This window comes from Cylas formicarius, unplaced genomic scaffold (genome assembly GCF_029955315.1).
Source record: "Cylas formicarius isolate icCylForm1 unplaced genomic scaffold, icCylForm1.1 PGA_scaffold_5__7_contigs__length_24384050, whole genome shotgun sequence".
NCBI classification, from domain to species: domain Eukaryota; kingdom Metazoa; phylum Arthropoda; class Insecta; order Coleoptera; family Brentidae; genus Cylas; species Cylas formicarius.
This window is the reverse complement of record NW_026844341.1, coordinates 9,954,158-9,977,862: the sequence shown is the minus strand read 5'-3', so window position 1 is coordinate 9,977,862 and position 23,705 is coordinate 9,954,158. Positions and strand designations below refer to the sequence as shown.

At 34.4% G+C, this 23,705-nt stretch overlaps 2 protein-coding genes across 2 annotated transcripts in view; one reads left to right on the top strand and one right to left on the bottom strand.

The window, feature by feature from the left end:
- Positions 1-3,554: 3,554 nt before the first annotated feature.
- Positions 3,555-23,705, bottom strand: part of LOC132701962 (lachesin-like) — a 114,929-nt gene continuing 94,778 nt past the window's right edge. Inside the window, exons 7-9 of the mRNA XM_060670321.1 lie at positions 16,791-16,939; positions 5,387-5,443; positions 3,555-5,329 (exon numbers count right to left, since the gene is read on the bottom strand). Of these exons, the coding sequence (XP_060526304.1) occupies positions 5,217-5,329; positions 5,387-5,443; positions 16,791-16,939 (319 nt within the window). The 3' untranslated portion in view covers positions 3,555-5,216. The remainder of the gene's footprint in view (positions 5,330-5,386; positions 5,444-16,790; positions 16,940-23,705) is intronic.
- LOC132702281 (uncharacterized) lies at positions 7,990-11,332 on the top strand. The gene is made up of 3 exons (XM_060670820.1): positions 7,990-8,455; positions 8,662-9,088; positions 10,774-11,332. The coding sequence occupies exons 1-3, from the start codon at positions 8,057-8,059 to the stop codon at positions 11,217-11,219; spliced, it is 1,272 nt and encodes a 423-aa protein (XP_060526803.1). The 5' UTR covers positions 7,990-8,056; the 3' UTR covers positions 11,220-11,332.

Below are 23,705 nucleotides of genomic sequence, written 5' to 3'. Positions count from 1 at the left end.
GTTTGATTTCTCTTCCATGGGTTTGGCCACGAGTTTGTAACTAGACAACTTTTGTTTAAACATAAAAAAATCAAACATTATCGTTACACAATAACATAGCAACAGACTTGGATTGATTAATTTGATGAAGAGTACCTTGTAATACGTATACATAGCATACGTAGCAAGTTTTCATTAGATCCTACTACATACTTAACAAGCAAAATATATTTTTATTTATTATTGTATTGTTGATATTTATTGAAGGCTATATTGATTAGTGAACGCTTTTAGTTATTACTATTGTTATTATTATTTTATTATTGTATTTTTTTAAATGCAAATTAGAGCAGTAAAAATGGTTATTTATCATCGACTTTGCCATTCCTTGACAAGTTAAGTGCGTTAACTGGTTAAACCTAAAATATTTTACCCTTGCAGTGTTGCCGCTTGTGTGGAAAAGTAAGATCAGCTTTGATTATCTTCAGGTGTGTTCCAGAAATTAATTTGATATAATTTTCCGTAGCATATTGCTGGCATAATTGAATATATAGCAAGCTGAAATTTGCACCATAAAGCAATAACAGTTGGGGTGTTAACAAAATCACGAATTTACCGTCTTTCACGAAATTATCAAAAAGTAATTTTTTGCAAATAAAATATCATATTGCTTTTTTCAAATTTTCGTTAAGTTTTTATCGATATTATTTAGAAATAAAGTTAATGGCACCGCTCTCTATCTCAAAACGCGTTCGTATGAAGTTTTTTTTTCTCAAAGGGTTTATGCGGCATTTAGGAACAGCCGGTATATTTATATTTTATCAAATTATCTATTTACCCCAGCGTTATCGAGTGTCGTTATATTCAGCTCCCCCTTCCTTCGCCCATAAGTTATCCGACGATCTGGTCGCGTGACTTTCAGCAAACACGACTCAATTATTCCCGTTGTTTGCGAATTACTACTACCGTACTCCGGCCCGTGTATATTCGGTGTAATATATGGGAATCGGTGGCTGTGTGCCCATTCAGCCGTGTACAATAATGTACAATAATCTTGTACACGCTTGTCACGTATGTACGTCGTCTGTGTTCGATAATTTATACGTGTCCTCTAATAAGCGATATTATCGGACAATAATACATTTCTTTAAACGCAGACGGACGGATTTTATTGCTACGTGATAACTCATCGTAACAAAATGAAAAAAGTTCTTTTGGTTAATTGGAGAAAATCCAACAACTGATTTTAGATGTTTTTAACTCTAGCTTTTGAGGTTAACCTGGATTAGTCCTTTAGTTCTATTAGGACAGAAATAAATTTATACCTAATGGTCAGAAATTTCCTTATAAAAATTGGATTCTATACCTGGATTTGTGGGCAATTTGCATTTTAAAACTTCCTCTTTGAAAAGGACATTAGCTATGCAAAATATCCTTGTGTTGCCTTTTGGATAGCAGTGCTAAAAGTAAGCGCAAATATTGCAACGTGTTCAATATCATATCAACGAGACTGAATTTAATCATTGGCGTTCACTTGTTCAAGTAGTACTAGTGCTGACCGTAGTCAATTAACTGGCCAATTGACCACTTCTTAATTGACAAAACAAAAAATGTTTTAAATGACGTCTTGCAATTGTATTTAATAATAATACGTACTTTTACCTATAACACTCTTAAAGGAATACCCGAATAGGATACTTAGCGATTTGGGAATCCCAATAATAATATCGACTCCATTTTGTTCCCAGAACGACGCGAAGGCAACGTCACTCATGAGTAGTGTTGTGGAAATATGTTTTTTATTTTTTTTAGTCTCTCAGCTCTTCACTCAAAAAACTGTAAATATATTTTCCACTTGTGGTGAAGAACAGGGGGAAAATTTCATTAAGTCATTAAAATTGGAAGACAAGTAAATAATTAAATCGATTTATAACAAAAACAGTTGAAAACTAAAATGTCTAGGGTATTATCTCCATTCGGGTTTAAAGGCCGTCGTCGATTGGAATTACTTCCTAACGTTTCTTCTTCATGAAGAAGCTCGCCACTCGTGCTAGCGAAACGTTAGGAAGTAATTCCAATCGACGACGGCCTTTAAACCCGAATGAAGATAATAGCTTATCAACGGGCCGCGAAAGCCTTAACCAATTTATCACTAAAATGTCTGTTGCCGTGTATATCATATTTTATGGGCAATGTTTAAAATCCGGGATTTTATACAGGATGTTTCGAAAAATACTCCTCAAATTTCTGAGTAAACAGAATATTAAAAAATAACATTAGTTTGGTTAACAAAGATGTGCCCCAAAACTCATCGTTCCGACAATACGGCCCTGTAAAATTTTATCGATGCTAAGGAGGGGAATTGTTTTAATTTTTTTGGGCAAAAATAGTTATTAACATTTTTTACAGAGTTCCATAAAAAAAAACTGGTTTAGTAGTTTTAAAAACAATTTTTGAGGTCCTTTTTAGGTACGAAGGAGGTATTTGCAGACACATAATTATTAATCAAATTAACGTTGGTTTTTAATATTCTGTTTAAGTCAGAAATTAGGTTTTTTTGGAGCTGTGGAATTACTGTTGAGTAAACTGATATATATTCGTTATATAAGACGATTATTAATTAATAATTAATTTATCAGTTTACTTGATGGTCAATGACACATCTATAAACACAAAGGCGAAGACTAACAAAACAAAAAGGCTACGGCACGTGAAAATGCACTGGACATCTGGCAACAAAGGTGGCAAAATGAGACTCTAAAGGCCCAATGGACCAAAAAGCTCATACCGAACCAGAAAGTGTGGCTAGGTTGCAAACATCGTAGTGCAGATTACTACTTAATAGAGGCCCTAAGCGCCCATGGCTGTTTTAGACTTTTCGCTAAAAGATTTGGCAAGTATGGTCTGCTCATAGATATAAGAAAGTAACCAATTTCTTTTGAACGGATTATCCAAGGGTGGTCATTAACTTACAATGCAACAAGATTATTATTATTAATTAAAGTAATTATTAATCAATTAATTATTAATTAAGGTAATAATTTTGTTGCATTGTATGTTAATAAGCAACCTTGAATAATCCGTTCAAAAGCAATTGGTCACTTTCTTGTATCTATGAACACACGGAGCGCTGCATATACTGCTCCGAGGTTGATACCGCCCAACACACCCTGTTCGAGTGTTCGAAATGGGGAGAGCTAAGGGAGGAAACATATGGCACAATCGGCAGTGCGCTAGATCTAGATTCCCTTGTACCGAAGATAGTGGACAGGGCAGAAAATTGGCGAGTTGTGAAGATATGCTAAGTGGAATTTTGAGCGGAATAGAGAGAGACGAACTTGAAAGACAAAAGGAAAGAAAGTAGGATCAAGGATAAGCAAACACCGCTGGTTACACCTGAAGATATGTCGACGACGGTTCCGGGTGAAACGATTGGAGCAACAGGAGGTTTTAGTGGGTAGTCCGAAATGTCGGAGAGTCCCTCGCTATCACGAAACAAATCACCAAGCGCGTGGTGCGCATGAACCATTTCATCCTCAAAAAAAAAATTGTAATATCTTTTATTTGACCTTCCATTTACTAACAATTATACAGGGTACTATTGTGACATTCTTTTAAATCTTCCAAATTTGTTTGTATGAATGTGCTACATGAGACGAAAATAATTGCTATTCTATAAATATGTGACAGTATCTAAGAAAATGTCATATTTCATATATTGATAGTAATGAACTACCCTGTATAGAACGCCTAAAGTTATCTATCAGACATTGTATGAAATAAATTGTATTCTACCTAATACGAATACAAAAAACAGGAAATACTAAATAAAGTTAGGATCTGTGTCTTATTGCATGAAGCGCGTTCATACAAACAATTGTTGCATTCAAAACTTTGCTATAAAATAAACAGTTATGGAGATATTAAAATATCCCGTAAATTAGGTTAAAAAACTCATTGAACTGTTTAAATTTTAAATTTAATTTAATTTAAAATTTATACAGGTATGAAAATGATCTTACCGCACCCGTCTTTACTAATTTATTCACATCAAAATTCCCGAAATTAATACTTCATACTTTGGGCTGTACCAAGTTTTTTGGAAACGTGAGTGTGCTCGAAGATCATATGCGATGCGCAGGGTAACCCATTACATCAAAGAGTAGGTACTCACATCTATACATGCTTATACATTAATTTTAACGGTTTTCCAGCAATCCAATTTACAAAATGTACAACTGGAATTATCTTCTATCATACAGGGTGTTACGAAATCAATTTTTCAAAGAACTTTGCCAGTGACGTCATTTAATTGGGAACAAATTTGATCTTTTTACTTTTTACCATAACCAAAACCAACCAAAACAAAAACAAAAATGTTTCAAATAATGTTTGTTTTCATTGACAAAAAGCGAAAGTAATACAGGTACTAAAAAATGTCTTCCCCTGCTTGGAAAGAGGGCGTTTCCGGACATAGTACATTAATTTCGGAACACCCTTTATAATGGTCAAATGGGAAGTGTTTGTCTCGTGAGAAAACTGGTTCGAATGCTAGAATTCAGTGGAAACAACTTTCTAAGTACAGGAACGTTTGTTTTTTTTATTTATATAAGGTGTTACTTAAGTGTATACAGGATGTGTCACAATAAGCTTCACAGGCAATAATTTTTTATTATTTTTAACACAACCTGCTTCAGAGACTCTTCATATAAAAAAGCCTGTGGCCGTTAATGGTGAAACACACCGATTTAAAATAAGTTCATATGCACAGTAGTAGATTAGAATTATTTAGTTCAGTGGCTACGTTATTTCACAGCAAAAATGTATTAGCTAAAACTGAAACTTTGAAGTCTCTTGACTTTTCTTTGTATCTTACTTCATTGCCAAAAATCAATCATCTGTTTTTAGTCTAAAGCTTAAACCCATCCTCAAAGGACCGAAAAAATCTATAGTAATTATTTATTTACCTTTCAGAGACAAGCATAGTTCCCTTCTTTGAAGGCTGATTGGAAATCAAAACTTCGGAGAGGGTAATTTTGGTTGGACGAATTCTATGCGACAGAAAATAAAGCGAAATACGTAAGAAAAAGTGTCCGAAAAAGTTGAACTGTTCAGGTCAAAACGGTTTAATTGCGAAAGCACTATACTGAACTCGAGAGATCTCAAGTGAATTAATTGGTATGCGTATTTACATTACATTTTAAATATACGATTAGCGCTCACTCGATTCAGTCGGGTCATCTCGGGATAATATATATGGTGAAAAACAACAATAACTGCGAGAAGCTTCTGCTTCTTAAACTGGAGTTCGCATTTTTTGGATGCTGTCCCCTCGCTGGCTCCGCTACACCTACGAATTGCGGTCGTTATTTTCTATTTCCAACAGAAAGGAACCCAAAATCCTTACCTCCTATTAAATCTTTACCGTGTTTGGTGGTCGATGTTCCAGAACCCACCTTTATCTCTAGAAAAAATAATAGTTATAATTATTATTATATATTATAATTATAATATATAAATATATATTATAATTATAATAAACAGCGTGTGTGCAATATAAAATTATAATTCTAATAGGGCCTAGGACAATAATAATAATAAGAATAATTTAGGGTGATTCAAAGAACACTCCATTTTTAGGGTAAATTGAATATTCATTTAATTTAATTTATTTATTTGCAGTTTTACCAATTTATAAAACTTTTATATTCACTAAAGGCAAATAAAGAGAAAGACAGCAGTATAATAGCTAGAATCAAACAAGAACAAAATTTAACAACAATAAATAGTTCGACGTTTTCAGCAGTCTAGTAAGGGGTGAATATACTCCATAATTTGTGCGATGGTACGGTATGCGGAACATTGAGTTATCACGGCTTCTGTAATATGCGTTAAATTGTATGCGATGTAAAAGAGCTGCACAATAGGATGAACCATTAAAAATATTTAATGAGAAAAAATAAATCACTCTGCAGTCTTCTGGTTGGAAGAGTATGAATATTGAAGGCCTTAGCTATAATGTATGTATGCAAACCCCTGAAGAGAAGGAAAGATTAGATATATGCTGTAGTGGCCTTTCTGAAAGTACACACGCAATTCTTAATCAAGACTAATGGAATCTGTAAGTTCATAACACTCTTAAACACATCAGTAAGTGAAAAACGCATGGAGTTGAAGTCTAAACTGTAGTGAAAACTATAATTAGGAATCACACCCTCATATTTTTCATAAGTAGAAGCAAAGTGCTTTACAAACAAGTCAATAATATCCTGGCCATCGTCGGCAACCTCGGGCCCAAATATATATTACTGGGATATGCACTTTACCTTCGCAAACTGTTTACATGTTTCCCAAAAAAAAAAAGATTTGGCGTCACACGTGACATCCTGGTTAATTCTCATTTTATATGCACTGTAGCACTCACTACGTAGTGCCTTACACTGATCGCTTAAGCCACATAAATACAAATAATCATCAACTCTGTTAGTTTGCTTGTATTTTGTGTGCGCAGTGCGATTATCATAACTATCATAACTATGCAGAAATATTTGAAGACTTAAATCGCTTAACAGGAACAAACATCTCAATCGCACCATACAAAACACTATATAAATAATCGACACATCTGCTGCAAAATAACATTATGCCCTCTTTCTTAATGCTAGAGAGTTACCAATCATTACTTAGCCGTATTCCATAGGCATATTATCGGACCTACAGTGACTCGTAGTTTAAGTGATGCAGTCCCTATAACAAAAACTAACTGGAATGAATGTCTCTTTATTTATTGGGAAAAAAACAACTTATTGAAATTAAGTTAGCCTTCTAAAAAAGTAGGTGAATTACTTTTTGTCTTAAATATGCCTTACTTAGTTAATAATAAAGAATTAATTAGATTATATATAATATTAACGTCACAGCTTAAATGATGCAAAACAAAATATAACCAAATCAATGGAGAAAAACAACTGCATAATTTGATATAATCTTGTTAATATTTAGTCGGGCCTCCCTCATTAACGATAACGGCTTGTAGTCTTCTGGGTATTGATTCAACGAATTTTCTAGTATACTCCGGAGAAATTATGTTCCATACTTCACTAATTTTTACTTTTAATTCATTCTTGTTATATATTGGGCACTATTTACTTTGGTTTTTAATATCAACCACAAATTTTCAATTACATTTATGTCTGGTGACTGGCTGGTGTCTTAATAACATTTGCGTAGCTATAAAGCAACCAACTGCGGACCCGAAATGACGTGTGCTTTGGATCATTGTCACGATAGAACCGATAATTGTTACCCATATTTAATTTTTGGGCACTAGCAACCAGATGCTGTCTTAATATATCCCAATACACATATTGGTGCATATTTCCTTCAATGAAATGCATATCACCTACTCCTGCAGATGACATACAGCCCCATAACATCACTCCACCTCAACCGTGCTTTACCGTAGCTTATAAATTTCGGGGTTACACCTTTTTCCAAACTGTCTTTCCACCTCGACACACATTTTTGGAGCACTTTTTTTTGGAGAATTCGATACCTCGCTTACAATCCATCTTTCCTCATGCTCATTGAAGATCTTATTTGGAGCTAAACTAGCCTAGCCTAAGCCCCTCTTTTCGTTAGAGCAACGAAGTCTCTTTAGTAACTTAATTACAATAAGTTGTTTTTTTTTTTCAAATAAATAAAGAGACAATCAGACCAGTTAGTTTTTGTTAGAACCACTGCATCATTTACGCTGTGAGTCACTGTAGGTCATTGTTAATATGCGAATAATATTACTTTTTAGCTCTAACTGTCATTATAGAGCCATTGTAGTTACATTTGCAGTGCCTCTCTAAAAAATTCAAGTGGTAAGTGAACCAACAAAATCCATACCATCATCAGGTTGCCTAAAGATCGCCAACGTTCAGGTTTCTTATATATTTCGGGTGGTATGCGTATGTCTTTATCGCGTAGCATACGCTCGCATTACTTTGACAGCGTCCAAATTCCCGTGTCAAAATGACATCACGCGCTTCTATAGCCCGACGTAAAAACAACTAATCGGGAAACGAATAGGATGATTAGAAACGACGGGGTGACGTCCCCACGCAAACTCCTGGAAGCCGCCGTGAAGGTGAGAAAGCTAGACCTCGCTCAAGCAGCCCAATTCGGAAAACTAACTCGTAATGCGGGACAACGCATATCAAATTTCGAAGAATTCAAGAAAGTTTACGGCCCTTGCGCCAATAAGCAGTCTACGGTGCAAGCTTTGAATTCGAAAAGCTGTTTCAAGACGCTGAAAGCCAACAAAGACCCGAAGCACGTGAAGTTTGTGGAAATAGAGGTGCCCGCGAATCTGGGAGCGGAAAATGCGATCTTGCCCGTCGGAGAAGATCACGGAGTTCGGAAGAAAGTTGCGGTCGAAATGGTGAACCGAGAAATTGTCACTGATAACCTGATTACCGAGAATCACACGGTAACATTTTCTTTTTTCTTATTAATAGGTTTAGGACCTGTTTAATTCCCTTCCTCCTTCTTGGTCTACCACCAATTCTCTTTCCTTTTTCGTTAATTGTTAATACGTGTGCACTCCTAACCATATTTTATTATCTCCATTGTTTTGTTATTAATTTGGAATTGATTCTATTATTTCTAAATATTAGCGAGACATTTTGTTGACAGAATGCGGACTCGTCGACTCGGAAGCAACTTAATGACGTCGCCGTGTGTGTCCCCAGTAGAAAGCAGAAATTTCCGAAGAGCAATACGAAGACGTTAAAAAGGAAAGATAAACGCGAGAAGATTGCCACGGCGTTATCCGACATCAACGAAAAACTAGAGAAGATACTCGTAGTGGATGATTCCTCTACGAAAACAAAAGCTGCCGTTAAAGATGAAAGCTGCACACAGAGCTGCAACGTGGAAGTGCTCTTTCAGAACCGGCATTATCCGGACGACCTGAAAATTGAGGATACCCTCAAAGAAATCGAGGCGCACCTCGACAACATCGCCAATTTGGACGTCGAAGGCGGCGATCAGAAAATGAGAGATGAGGAGAACATTGACATTCAAAAATCGATGAAAGTGAGATCACCGCTCAGTTTTGAATGTAAGTGTGATAATTTTAAAAAAAATCAAGTTTTATTACGTTTTTGCAACGACAAAAATAATAATAATAACTTATATAAGGTTTCTGTTTCTAACAATTATTTATTTTCGCGCGCATAGGCTTCTCTTTTTGACTGACTGAACCCGGCGGGAGCGGCGCTCCCCCTTTTTAGGACCCAACGCAACATTCGAGCCGTATTCCGGAGATACTGCAATTAGTCTGATTTAATTTGGTTGATATATAGATTTTTCTCTTATCTTTCTCTCTCTATTTTTCGTCATAACTCGTGAAGATGTAAATCGATTTTGCTGCTTTTTATACACCGCTTTTTCTTGAAAATATATTGGGAAAGGGAACGTTCATTAACATTAACATTGTGATTTCTTTCTTTTATTTTTAGATCTGAGTAAGGCATTTGATTGTTTAGCCTTTTGTGTCAACATGTCAACAAATTGTACAAAAATGGGGTAGTACATTAGATCCAAATCACTCTGGTTTCTGATTATATAGAGGTAAAACAAGCAAATGCTGCGTTTATAAACAGTACAAATTTATTAGGAATTCAGATAAATAAATGAATTATTAATCAGGGTATATAAGATAGTCCATTGTGCTAATTCTGAAGCTGTTGTAAAAGATGGAATATTTCGGGGTTTTGCTTCTGACATACAAAGAGTTTCTATTATAAAAAAGAGGACCATACGATCAATGAAACAAATGCAGAAGAAGGACCTTTGTAGAACAATATTTATATTCAAAAATAAAAATACCAATACCAATAGAAACCTAATCACATACTTTCGATAACTGAAAAAGGACCTTATTATTACCAAATTCTGTGAAATTTGTTAACACAAAGGAAATGTTAGTGATTCTAAAACAATATTCACTTGCAGAACACCTTCTTTCTCACTTTCGTCAGTGGCGTCGGGATAAGTATGACACTGAATAAGTTCATCGAAACAAATGATATTAAATCGAAGTACATTTCTTAGAAAAAATGATCCCTTGACTTTGTGCCGGCCGGGCAAGCGAGCAATTAAAATTTCATTTAATTTACTATTAGAAATATTGATTAAAATGAACTTCGATTCTATTGTAATTATATTCCACTTAAGATACTATTGTTATAATCATTATTATTATCAGAAAAAAGTACACACTAAAGAATACAAAAAACAGTAAATAAAAATTTTCATTTTTAGTAAGCGCATAAAAATCTTCGAGAGGTGTTGCATAAACGTAGGGCTTGTATCTCAAAACTTACGTTTTTAATAAAAATCTAAGTACGCCATTGAAGTTTAAATGCTTGACCAATTATCCTCGTAAATGTCCTGCTGCTTTTTTTTTTTAATTTTCTGTATCCTATTTGTTTTTTTTGCAATAGAATAATAATAATAATAATAATAATAATAATAATAATAATAATATTTCAAATGGAACAAAATTTAGTTAGATACAATTTATTCTAAAAAATACATTTAGACCAATAATTTTTAAAAAAATTTTTTGAAAACGTATAAACAGTGTAATCAATTTTAAAAATATATCTACAGGGTGTTCCATAAAAAAACTTTAGCTCGTGTTTAATTTCATATTTCGTTCGGAGTCTCGATAACAAAGCCAGGTAGGCTTTGTTATCTTTAGCCTTAGAGATATTTTAAGATTTGAATTTGATTTTTCAGATCCCAGAGAGAGGGCAACAGCAGACATCGTTTTGAGAAACGCGCGGGAAGCAAAATCAAACAAACTCACCGCCATACGTCGACAAATCGCAACGATCGAGGAATTTTTCGATCGAATCGAGAACCTAGACAAGAGTGATAGCGAATCTCACAACGAAAGTACAGTACAACCGCAAATAGAACAGTCATGCCCGCCGACAAAAGAAGGATTAGTTTCGCAGACTGATCTCATCCAAGCTATCCAGAAATCTTCTTTTCTATCCAAAGAGTTTAACTTGGAATGCAAAGTGAAAGTATTTTCGGACAGCGAGAAGAACTTTTTAAGGGAACGGCGAGGGTTTTTGAGGAGGAACGGCGACAGGTACCGAAGTCAGGACAGTATATCCAAGTTAATAGAGAACGTGAGGGTGTCCCTGGAGAACACCCTGTACGAGCCCGCATCTTAAGGATTATACGTTTTAACTTGCTTTTGTTTTTTATTAAAATAGAGGCATAGTAGTGCTATGAGGAAACGAATCTTTGTAATGGGGTTTATAAGAAAACTTAGCTTTTATAAGAGCTTTGGGAGTTTTATAAGGATGGCAAGCCTTTTAGGACGACCAATAAATTTCAAAATATTTTAAAACTTATATTTTCCGTTAGTTTATTTTATAAAATGTTTGCTCGTGATAATTATTCTACAACTTCTATGAAACCTATGAAACGTTATAAAAGTTGATATAGTTCAGTGACACGCGTACAACGAAGCCGCTACATTTTTGATGCTACTTAAGGTTACAAGGGCGAAAATTGGCAAAAATTAAATATACCGCTTTTATAGAAAGTGTGCCAAAATCTGTGATCATATGCGGGCATTTAATTTGAATCCATCTCACCTGTAGCACCACTTCGATTTAGAAATTGAACTTCGTTCCTAACACTATTTTTTAGAGCCTCAGTATGATGGTCAACTAATAAGAAGAAAGATAGGTATCCCTCCAAAAATTAAATAATTTATTTAGATGAACGGAACTCCATCTATATATTTGAAAAATTAAAAAATCTCGGTGAAACTATGAAATTTGATAAAGAGATAATTAACTTCATTAGTTTTACGGAAAAAATAATCCCCTGAGTGATGGAAAACTGATGAGTTGGCAGATTTTTTTTAATGCCATGGAGCTGTGATGCAAAAAAGGGAAACAAGATCAATGTGAAAGAAATAAGTTACGAAAACTTGTATAAAAAATGTTTGATGATATGAATCTAAGCATTATTAAAAAAAAAACAAAGGCGATGATTTTAAAATCAATGAGGTTAAGATGTTGGAGTTTCGAAAGAATCGTGAAGTATTGAACTAAGGGGGCTTTTAATTGATGAAATTCCATCAAATAGAATATGTGACAATATTCCGACACAGACACACACACACAAATGCATATATATATATATATATATATATATATATATATATATATATATATATATATATATATATATATATATATATATATATATATATATATATATATATATATATATATATATATATATATATATATATATATATATGCACAAAATAACTACGGGATCTCCCAATATTGACTAATATAGAAGTAGCAATAAAAGATATAAATGCTCATTGAATAGTGGCTTTTTATTGTTAAGTCAAGGTTTCGTCCAAGTATTCAGGCTTCCTCAGGACTAAAATGTAAAAGGGAAAACACTCTATCACAAAAACAAGAAAAACACACTAGGCTCGTCAATACATCAATTTGCCGTCAATTAAACTCTAACAGCTAAGGGGGCACAAGACTCCTTGCACAAATAGAGAACCACGTGTTAGCCATTAGTAAAGGCTGCACAGATTAAAATAGTAAATACATGGGAAGCTTATGTCTTGACAACTAGTCATTAATTATAAAGTAAAATAACCGGAACGACAAAGACACAACAAAAATGCAATCAATTCGATTCTGTTTTTTTGTAAATGTTCGATGTAATAAATAAGTGTAAATACTGCTCAAACCATCCACATCTTTTTTATGGTTAATGGAGTTGGCGCACTGATGAATATATCACATTTCTAGGAACCTATGTTTATAGCCATTTTTTCCGTATCTAGTATATAAGGATTGTTGGTGGTCATGATCATTCAAATGGAAACTGAGGCAGTAATATTGGGCTTATGTTTACAGTCACTTTTATGTGCTGTAATTTGGGATGTTTGCCCTATGTAAAGTTTCTCACATTCATAAACAACATTGGACTTTTTATTTATTGGCGTGGTGTCTTTTAGTTGAGAATAGAATGATCTGAGCGTCCTAACATTATAATTTACTATCTTAATATTTGAAGGTTGAAAGAGGCGGATGAGTGATGGCGTCAAATTATTGATATATAAATATTATGTTATTATAATGTTAAGTAGATAGTTGGCTATGACTTATCTATTAAAAACAAAAAAGCAAATGTGTCAAAACCTTACGAGACTGTCAGTTCTTAATTATATTATTATTAGCTATCCATTTGGTTTTTGTGTTTATATTTCATTTTAGTTAATTATGTTGATATGTTTTATACAATGTTTTAAAAATGCCCAAGATGCTTCGGAATTATATTACCATAGGTAATATTATAGAAATGTGTTTTGTGTATATTAGATATCCAGAGAGACGACAACCGTTTCCAGATATATTTGCTCTCCTGACAATAAATTTAGTTAGGCACGCATGCTTTATTCAACCATGTCCTAAACATTATTTGAAGGAGAATAGGGAGCAAAGAGAAACAAATTTATTATGTTACATAGAAGCAACGCCGTGATCAGCTTGCTTACAGATTGAACAAGCAGTAGTGGTACCAAAACCAACTGCCCAAAGAATTTTGAATAAAATACAAATAATTTGCAGCAAATACGAGCCAACGATGGTGCGAAGAATGTTATTTTTCAAATTTTGGAATTTTTAATCGCCATAACATGAGGAACTGGTAGACAGAAAACCGCCATTTAATTTTGGAAGCGCCTAACAAGGACGCTCTGGGACAACGAATAGTGTACCGAATTTATGAATCAGGTCTTGCAGCACGTAGGTAAAGTCTGTGCATAGATATAAGAAAGTGACTAACTGATACGAATTAAGGAAAGACCCGGGCAAGCTGTAAAAATGAAATATGGCCGAACAGGTCCGTACTTTGCTTAGAATTTAATTATTTGGGGTTTTGTTAGGAAAGATACTAAACAATATTTATTTATTTATGTATGTATTTATGTTTAAATCTAAAATAAAATTACAAATTATTTTCTTTACCTACTTAAATTACTTAAAATTATCCACATAATATATCAGTATCACTATCGCTATCATCGTCTGTTCTAATTATTATTTGTTCTATATTATTTGCAATATATTTTGCAATATTATTTGCAATATGATTGTTCTGCTTTTTATATATGTTTAACAAAATTTGCCCAACTTTGTGGAGGGATGTTAAAAATTTCGGTTCCTATAAGTTTGAGGACATTGGAGTTAACACGGGAAAAACATTGTTACGACGAATGGGAGATTTCAGTTGGTGCATGTTCAATGGGATGGGGTAAGGTGTTGCCTTAAAACTGTATTCCCTAGATTTTGTTGCATAATTATCACAGACGTATTCCTTTTGTAGGTTCAAGCTTTGTAGAACCTCAATTAATTGCTTTCTGCTATAATCTTCTTGAAAATAAATGTCGTTATTATACATGAGGTTTTGGATTGTTGCTTTTGTGTCACATGAGGAAGGGGTTTTAGTCAACTGTCTACAGTGATAACTTGCCTTGTCCATTACAATTACGCTATTAGGAGAAATGTTTGGAACTAGTTTGTTTTTAAATCAACTTTCAAATAAATCAGCGGTGGTGTCTTCATGGTAATCCAGAGAAGAATCTTTAATATTTTTCGCAGACAGAGAAAGTCCATTTGGAATCCAACTATCTTTGGAGCATGCAAAATAGTTATTCATTTACCTCTTTTTGATGGCGTTTGTTTTACACTTATCAGTTGAGTCAACTCAACCCTTTTCCGGGGTATCATAAGTGTCGAACCAGCTTTCATCCAAGTAAATAATTGGCCTTTGTTGTTCTCCGTAAATCCTAATTTTTTCTAGATATTCCAGTTACCATTTCCGAATTCTAAAAGATTCCATTAAAACTTGCCTTTTGTTAATTTTTTTAAATCTAAAACCCATGTGTTGAATACACTTCCATAGGGTAGTTCTGCCACATTTAACACCGGTTTCATCTTTTTCAATTCTCCTAATTAAGATATCTAATGTAGGCACGCTTTGTTCCTCGTATAACTGGTAAATTTAACGCCGATCACTCTCATCTACACTCGAGAAAATGTCAGCATCGCTTCTTTTTTTCCTCGCTGTAATGGGATTATTCACAATTTTCCATACAGTTGATGTTGGAATTTTCGTCAATGTGGCCGTTTTTTCTAAAGATGCTGGCACCACGTTAAATGAGAGTCAAATAAACATTGTTTATAACTTCCTTGGTCTCAATAGAATAGTGTTTTCTACATTTGGGCGGGAGCATCTCCTGAGATACACTAGACTCGCACATATTTTGCATAATTCGCACACGATTCAACACACGAAATAAGACTGATTACTAATAAACTTAAACTAAGTAGTATGCCAAAGCAAAGAATATTAAACACAGGTGGGTATAAAAATATTTTCTATTACGGACCACAATTTTACCTAAATTTAAATTCCGAAACTTTAGGTAATAATCTTGTTGCATTGTATGTTAATGTTAATCCATCCCTGGATAATTCCATTCAAAAGCAATTGGTCACTTTCTTATATCTATGAACAGACCATACCTAGAGATTCTGGAGGAAGTCATTCCAGAATTACTCGAAGATATTCCCTTAGTAAGTTATAGTGATATATCCTTTCAGCAAGATGGTGGCCCCATTCATAACTCTCATTTTTAGATGACAACGGACCTGTAAGATGACCTCCACGATCTCCGGATCTTTCAATTTCAGATTTCTTTTTATATGGATACATGCAAGATAAAGTATATAAAACACGCCAATAATTCTTTTAAATGCCATTATATTCGATTTTTGCATTCGAGAATTTGAACAACAGTTCTAGGTATAATATTATGTTAATATTCTTTAGATAATATTATATTTCTTATTAATTAATGGACTATAATAAGTTGAACATTATTACAAATAGCAGTTCATAACGTATAAAATACATTTTGAATTGGGTTTCTTGTATGTTAATAATTATTTACTTGGATATTGTTATTTTATTCGTAGCCTACCGCTACGAATAAAATAAAATATGAAAAAAAATTAAATTTGAGCTTAATTTTCAAAGCAACTTTATAGCAATATATATTTCTGAGAAGCATAAATAATTTCCAATTAATGAAAAAAATAATATACGAGGTGTTCCATTAAAAAATATATAATAAACTAATAAACGGTTAAAGCAAGTAAAAAAGCAAACAGCACTACGGGAAAAATCGTATAAAAACGTTTTTTTTAACTCTGCAATAACGACGGATATACGAGGAGGTTTTTCACCCTGTATCTCGAAAACCAAGAGGGCCATGACAATTTCGTTGAAGATATCTTTAATTTCACAAAAAAGTAGCACAATGTCGCGTAAGCCGCAACCTTCTATATTAAAAAATAACCGAGATACCCCATTAAAAGTGCTCAAAATGGGATACCCGGTACATTATTGCAAGCATCGACGCGTGATATTTGGTAATGATGCAATTGGTTACACAATTTTGTACCCCCTGCAATTAATACCAATTTCGAAAGGGCAGGTTTAAAAATTTGGAAGCTGGCCAAAGTTACCCTCTTTATGGTGGAGTTCGGATTATATCATATGCTGACGTCGTATAAGTTGTGACGTAATAGTGGCTGATTGTAAATGTTTTGAAAGATTAAAGAGGCACTGCGCTCATTTTAACCACGTTGGGGAATAATAGAATATCTGTTGAAGTTTATGACAATTACCGTAAAGCCTGAGCGTGCCTTCAGCTCTCCCCAAGGAGTTTGTGGACACGCAGTTGTAAGTCCCGACATCTCTGGCGGCGAAAGATTTGATAATCAGCCACATGAATACCCTGTATCCGCTTCTTTCTTCCCTTACCACGTATTTGGTACTGAAACCAAAATGAATTAAAAATACAAAAAGTTAAGAAGGAAGAAATATATTTAATGAAATATTTTCAATTTTCGTTTGCTGGCATGTAAGACTACTAATAAGTTGATTTCACTGGTCAGTTTGTTTCCATTTTTTATATTCTCCTGTCACATCACAAAGAAAATCGATTTCTAACTCAGAAAAAAATTATTTAGGTTTATTTCAAAATTATAACGCACGATGGTTATAAAAACAGGTTACCAAAAAGATAACGCATCTCTCGTGCAATGTAAGCTAAAAAAAGACAATATACTACTTTAAAGTGAACATACATATTACAATTAGATTGATAATTATGTTTTAACTGTTTAAATAAATGCACACTAAAAGGTGTTAAAAATAACACAAAAAAGAGGAAAAAAAGTGTCATGTCAACAATACTGGTCGCATTGTTGCTTAACTGTTTCATTAATGATATGCCTGACAATATCAATTAGTCTGACGTAGTAAATTATACTGTAACAGCTCAGGTGATCGTACTAAACTTTAAAATGCGATTATTGTAGAATTTTTGTTTTCTCTGTTGAAATTTTTATACAATAATTGATCACATAGTTCTTGTAGTGCTTTTTTTTTAAGAAACTGTTACGGATGAATGAGGAGGGATGTGCGGTTGGCTAGTACAGCCCTTCCAGATATTTTCAGCACCCAAATTATATTTTCTGCTAAGCTAATTTTGTAATTAGTGCTTCGTGTCTACTGTTTGTTACAAAAAAAACAATTGAAAATAGGAAACTGTTCAATTACCAGTTAAATACTTTGAAAGAATCTTTGACAATTTAATTAGAAGACATCAAAAGGCATCGTTAAGCATTTAAGAACATAATTTTGATCCAATTGCGTGGAGCCATCGAAAAAGCGTCCACCCTTAATATGAACGGACTAATTATTTGTTACGATAAGGAATTTGAGTGGGTGCTTAATAAACGAGTGACCTCAAAAGTTTACCAAACGTATTGCATACTATAGTTTTTCTACGACCGTTAGTTTTTAGGTTCATTTTTGTAAAACAACACGAATTCATTCACAGACATGGCGGTCATTTTACGCATACTAAATCCTGTATGTACAATTGGGTATTTTAGAGAAGCAAAAAACAATTTAAAGTTGTAGATAATTTTCGAAAAATATGTTTCAAGTATTTTTTATCGCTTATTTAGACAAAAATCATCGGAGGGTATGGGAAACATCGTAAATCACGTCAAAATGTTTTGAAACATCAAATTAATCATAAAACATTATAGTCCCTTTCGCTTTGTCGTTTAATACATAATCCCGAGGATAAATTGCAATTAGGAGATAACCTCGACAGTTTTCGAAAGTCTTAAATCAACTCGGGAAGTCGAGTTTCGATTAATTTGGACCCGTTTATCATTTTTACGAGGAAAACAAATAATGAAAAGGAACACGAAGCCCCGGGCGGAACAACGACATGTAAACAATTAATACTCGAAATTTTCGCCGTGAATTTGCTTGGATCATCTCCGGGGCTAATCCGGAATTTCTCGCAGATTCAGATATGCAAACGAGCGATATAGACGAGAAACCCTAGAAAAAAAGGGATAAGACTATTTTAAAAACATGCATTTTTGGTACGCATGTGAATAAACCACCATGGGAGTTAAAAAAATAAAAAATATATCCATAAGCCTAGTGAGACAAGCACTTAAAAGTCCTTAGTATTCTTCATATAAACATATAAACATATAAAAAAACTCGAAGTTTAATTTATTAGCAATGTTTAGATGAAATTGACATAGGAACGCGAGTCTTGAGATAAGATAACACGTGTTGAACAGAAGAATATCTAACATTTGAATGATTGTACGATGGAAAATAATTGATAACGATAAATTATTTGTAAACCATAATTTTCGTTTTTTCTTCGTTGATTTTAAGGTTTTTCTCATTTAGCTTGTTGTTCCAGATTTCCAGGTTCTTCTTAAGTTTCCTTTCATTGCTTGTAAACACAACCAAATCATCTGCAACCACACGTTGGCGTATCCAAACGGATTCCAGATCTTTATACCCTACTAAGAAACCAAATGTACTGGTTCTTGTTTTTTTTATTACATCGTCCATAACTAAGTTAAATATTAACGGACTCAAAACGCTTCCCTGTCTAACGCCCCCGTTTACTGTAAAGTATGCTGATCGCAGGTTGTCGGTTCTGACGCAATTTTTGCTGTTCGTATATGTGGACATTATGGCTGAAATTAGTCTTCCTTCAACATCTCGCTCTATCAAACTCCGCCTCACCACATATTTTGGAAGTTTGTCAAAAGCTTTCTCCAGGTCTAGGAAAGCTAGATATATCTCTATATTGCTGTTTTGTACCTTTTCCATAATTTTCTTGATACTGAAGATGAGGTCGGGTATGCTTCTTCCTTTCCTAAATCGGCTTTCAGATTGTTCTAGTTGTGGTTCCAGGACTTTAGAAAGTTTTCTTGTAAGACTCGCTCATATACTTTCGATGGTATGCTCAATATCAATATCCCTCCATAGTTACTACAATCTCTTTTATCCCCTTTTTTAAATATTGGCACAATGACTCCGATTTTCCAATCCTCGGGCACCCTTACCTCTTGCCATGCTAGGGAGCATATTCTTGTTAGCACTCGACATCCCACTTCACCCACATTTTTCAGCATCGTGATTTCATCGTGTCCAGCAGCTTTGCCGCTTTTTAGCTTACTTAGAGCGTATTTTATATCGTAAATCCTTATGTAGTCGTTCTTGCGCGTATCGCCAGTGCCCTGTTTAAATTCATCATCTTCTTTATTGCTGTTATTCAATAAACTTTGGAAATATGTTCTCCACCTGTCGATTATATCGTTGACGTTGTCCAGTGTCTTATTTGTTTTAGAGTTCCGAGCTTTTCTTTGGTCTTTATATTTTTTAGCGTTTTGCAGAACAATTTTTGGTTGCTATGGAAGTCCGATTCGATTTTATTTCCAAAATCTTCCCATGATTCTCTCTTCGCTTGCACTATCTGTTGCTTAACTTTTTCTCTTTGTATTTTATACTTCTGATGCCTGTCGTTGTTTTTGGTTGCTAAATATTTTTTTTATTTTTGTTTATTTATTCTAATTTCTTTCTTGACATCTGCATTCCACCATGCTGTGTTTTTTATGTCCCTGTTTATTTTCGTTGCTCCAAATACTTCTGAGCATGTGTTAAGTATCGTACTTTTAAAAAAATCCAGTTGATCTAGGTTGTTGGTTTTTTTAAATATTATTTTTGTAATTTCTCCATTATTTATCAAAACCTGTAGTAACAGTTCTTTATTCCAAAAAAAAGGAACAGCTTACATCATTGAAACTTTACAAAGAGCTGTGCAAGAAATTAAAGAGAATAAAAAACTCCTTTTCGACAGGTAGCAGAAAAGTATGGGATTGCCAGAGCGCCCCTTTTTGATCAAGTAAGAAAGGTACCATATCAAAAAGAGGTAAGAGTCAGTTTTTAATGAATCTGAAGAAAACCGACTGAGACAACTAAGAACAATTAGATTTAATTTTGTCGCTGCTAATAATATAGCAAATGACTTCAATAAAGGTACAAGAATGGTATAGTAGAAGGTATAGATTGGTATCACATCGAAGACCACAAACTACACAATAAATAGATTTACAGCTTTTAATCAAGAAGAAACACATATATTTTTTGAAAATTTAGAAAAACTCATGATAAAATACCAATTTAAGTCAAATTCCATCGACAATGTTGATGAAGCAGGGATTAGTTTTGGATTTAAAGATTCTCGCACCGAAAGGATTAAAACAAGTAGGTGAATGTACCAGCGTAGAGCATAGTTCCTTGACCACAGTCATAAATTATTTTAATGCTGGAGGCACATAGATACTCCCATTTTTCATATTCAAGAGAAAGCGAATGAATGCACTGCTTATGAAGGACAGTATTAGTAACATGGTGGCTTGTGTTTCTGACTCAGGCTGGATAATTGAATCAATTTTCGTCGATTGGTTTCAGCATTTCAAGGCATTTGTAAACCATCCTCAGATGATCCTATTTTACTAATACTGGACAACTATAAGAGCCACATTAGTCTGAGAGCTCACGAATTTTGTTGCATGTTTTAAATTTGCCACCTCACAAATCCAATAGAATGCAGCCTTTTGATTCAACTTTCCATAACAAACTAAAAACAGCATATAACAGAGAATGTGAATCCTTCATATGATGTTGTAGGCCAAGTACTGAAAGAAAAAAGCTATGAACAACGGGTACAAACGTATACCAATAATTCAAGCCAAATTAAGCCCCACAATGAATCTCTTGTTGTGTATGATGCTGCCAATGAAAATATTTCTAATCCAATATAATCTCACTAAATATTACAAATTTCCAATAATGAGGCTAACTTTGACGATTTAAATGAAACAAGCTGGTGTAAATCAAAGTATAACAAGTCAAACTTGTCCATCTCCCTCAGTACCACTTGGTGCAATTACCAACTCTAAAATCTACTCGTACAAAACGATTAGTTTAAAGAAAACATTCCACTATTGTCACCAGCACACCAGAAAACGTAAACCTAGAGCAAAAAGAAAGAAAGGGAAGGAACCTGGAATAAGAAAAGTCCAAAACTACGAATAAGAAACCATACAACATTAAAGAAAAACGACCAAAAGGTTTAAGAAACTTAAACAATTTTGAATGTAATAAAGAAAATGATGAATATTTCTGCATTTATTGCCAGGAAAAGTATTGTGATCTACGCAAATGTGAGAATTGGGCACATGAGAATTGCAGTGTTGCAGTGGTCTTCTTCAAGAGGGGGACCTCGTCCGTAAATACCCCATGTTGTCTGCAATTAACCCAGCACTGGTCCAAATTGGCTCCTAGAGCTAAGGGTTTTGTTTATGAATAAAATTTAATACATGTTACTATTTTGTATTATCTCATACCTTAAAGGTAACGAGGGAATTTTTGTTGAACTTTGCTGAAGGGCAATTTTTCACCTACACTGGTAAGGAAACTAGATGGTCCTTCGAAACCCAGCGCAGAAGAGCTCCCTCTGAGCAGAAATATACCAAAAATTGCATACAGAAAGCCCAAAATGCGAAATTATCTAGACCTATGGAAACTCGCATGAAGTAACACAGGAATAACAACAACAACAACAACAACAACATCAGAAGCAACACAGCACACAAGTACAAGGAAGCAGAATTTACCCAGGGAAACAGCGCCTTCACGAATCCATCGGTTGAGGTAAATTAGGTACGGATGCCACTAGTTGCAGGTAACAAGGATCACCAACAAAGACGTCATAAACTACATCCAACGGCAGTCATACCCAATGTAGAGACGCCTATTTTGAAGCTCGTAATTTTAAGAATTTTTATCATTATTCTCTTGGCAATCGAAACGTTGAGGATAGAGACGCCGTTTCCGTATGTATTTATTCAATCGATTCAATTTCTATCACTCGCCTACTTCATTTCCCATGTCACAAGTCAGAAGCGCATTTGATAAATCCGAACGAAAGTCGCGATTTTAAGGTAGAAGAGGCGATAAATTATTCTCGTCCGGAGCGTCAGCTTGCAACGAAAATTGTTTAGTTGTCGAAAGCGAGCTGTCAAAATCATTAAGCGGGTTCAAATTTTAATATTTGAACGATGCGATTTCTCCCCAAAGGGATATGCGGCTTTCAGTAGTAAATACTTCACAATAATATTTATTTACTCCGCGTTATTAGTTATTAGAGTTTGTTTTTTTGCTGGATTATTTGGTTGTTATGTTCAAAGAAACTTCCACAGACTACTGTAATACTATTTACAAATCGGACTTTCGGCGCATTGATTCCTGTCTTTATTTATAATAATAATAATGATGATAATAATAATAATAACAATAATATATTATTATTCATAATAATAATAACATTATCAAAGTACTGGCTGGGACGAAATGAGGTGCGGCCGCAGACGTACTGATCGGAATCTACCGCTCCTTGGTACTCTCAAAAATTGACTACAGATCAGGACAACCTTGTTGAAAGAATTAGATTCTGTGCACCACGCCGATATTGTATAGGTGCTTACCACACGAGCCCTACCGCTAGTATAGGCAGTAAGACCGGCATACCGCCTCTGTGAATACATTTCCAAAAAGTGATACTAAACTATGTCGTGAGTATAAGAGCCCAGCCAAATGACCCAAATTATCCGATCTTATTTGAGAATTTTGACAGATATAGCGGTCGACCTACTATCACAAGACCAGCTGGGATCAGCGCGTATGAATCCCTGCGAAAACTGGACGTCGACTGTCCAACGTCCTACTTGTGGCACCTCTCGAAGTTGCCCCATGGATGGTCCCAACTTTAAACATCAGACTTGATCTTACTATCTACTGTAAAGAAAGCACGCCATCGTCCGTATTCCATCAGAAGTTTAGAGAAATCATACACGAAAACTCAACAATTTCATTGATTTATACAGATGGTTCGAAGATGTTGCGTGGTGTGGAAGCTGCTCTAGCGGTGGGGGGTTTCACCTACTCGTGGACACTTCCACACTATTCCCCTATATACACTGCAGAACTCACGCAGCATGGCAAGCTCTCCATTATTGCGATATAACCACTTCATCTCAAGAATGACTCATAGCTTGGGATTGTCTCAGTGTGCTGCAAGAAATGGCCAGTTCCTTAAGAAAAAAATATCTATCTCATTCATTTGGATTCCAAGTCAAACATCA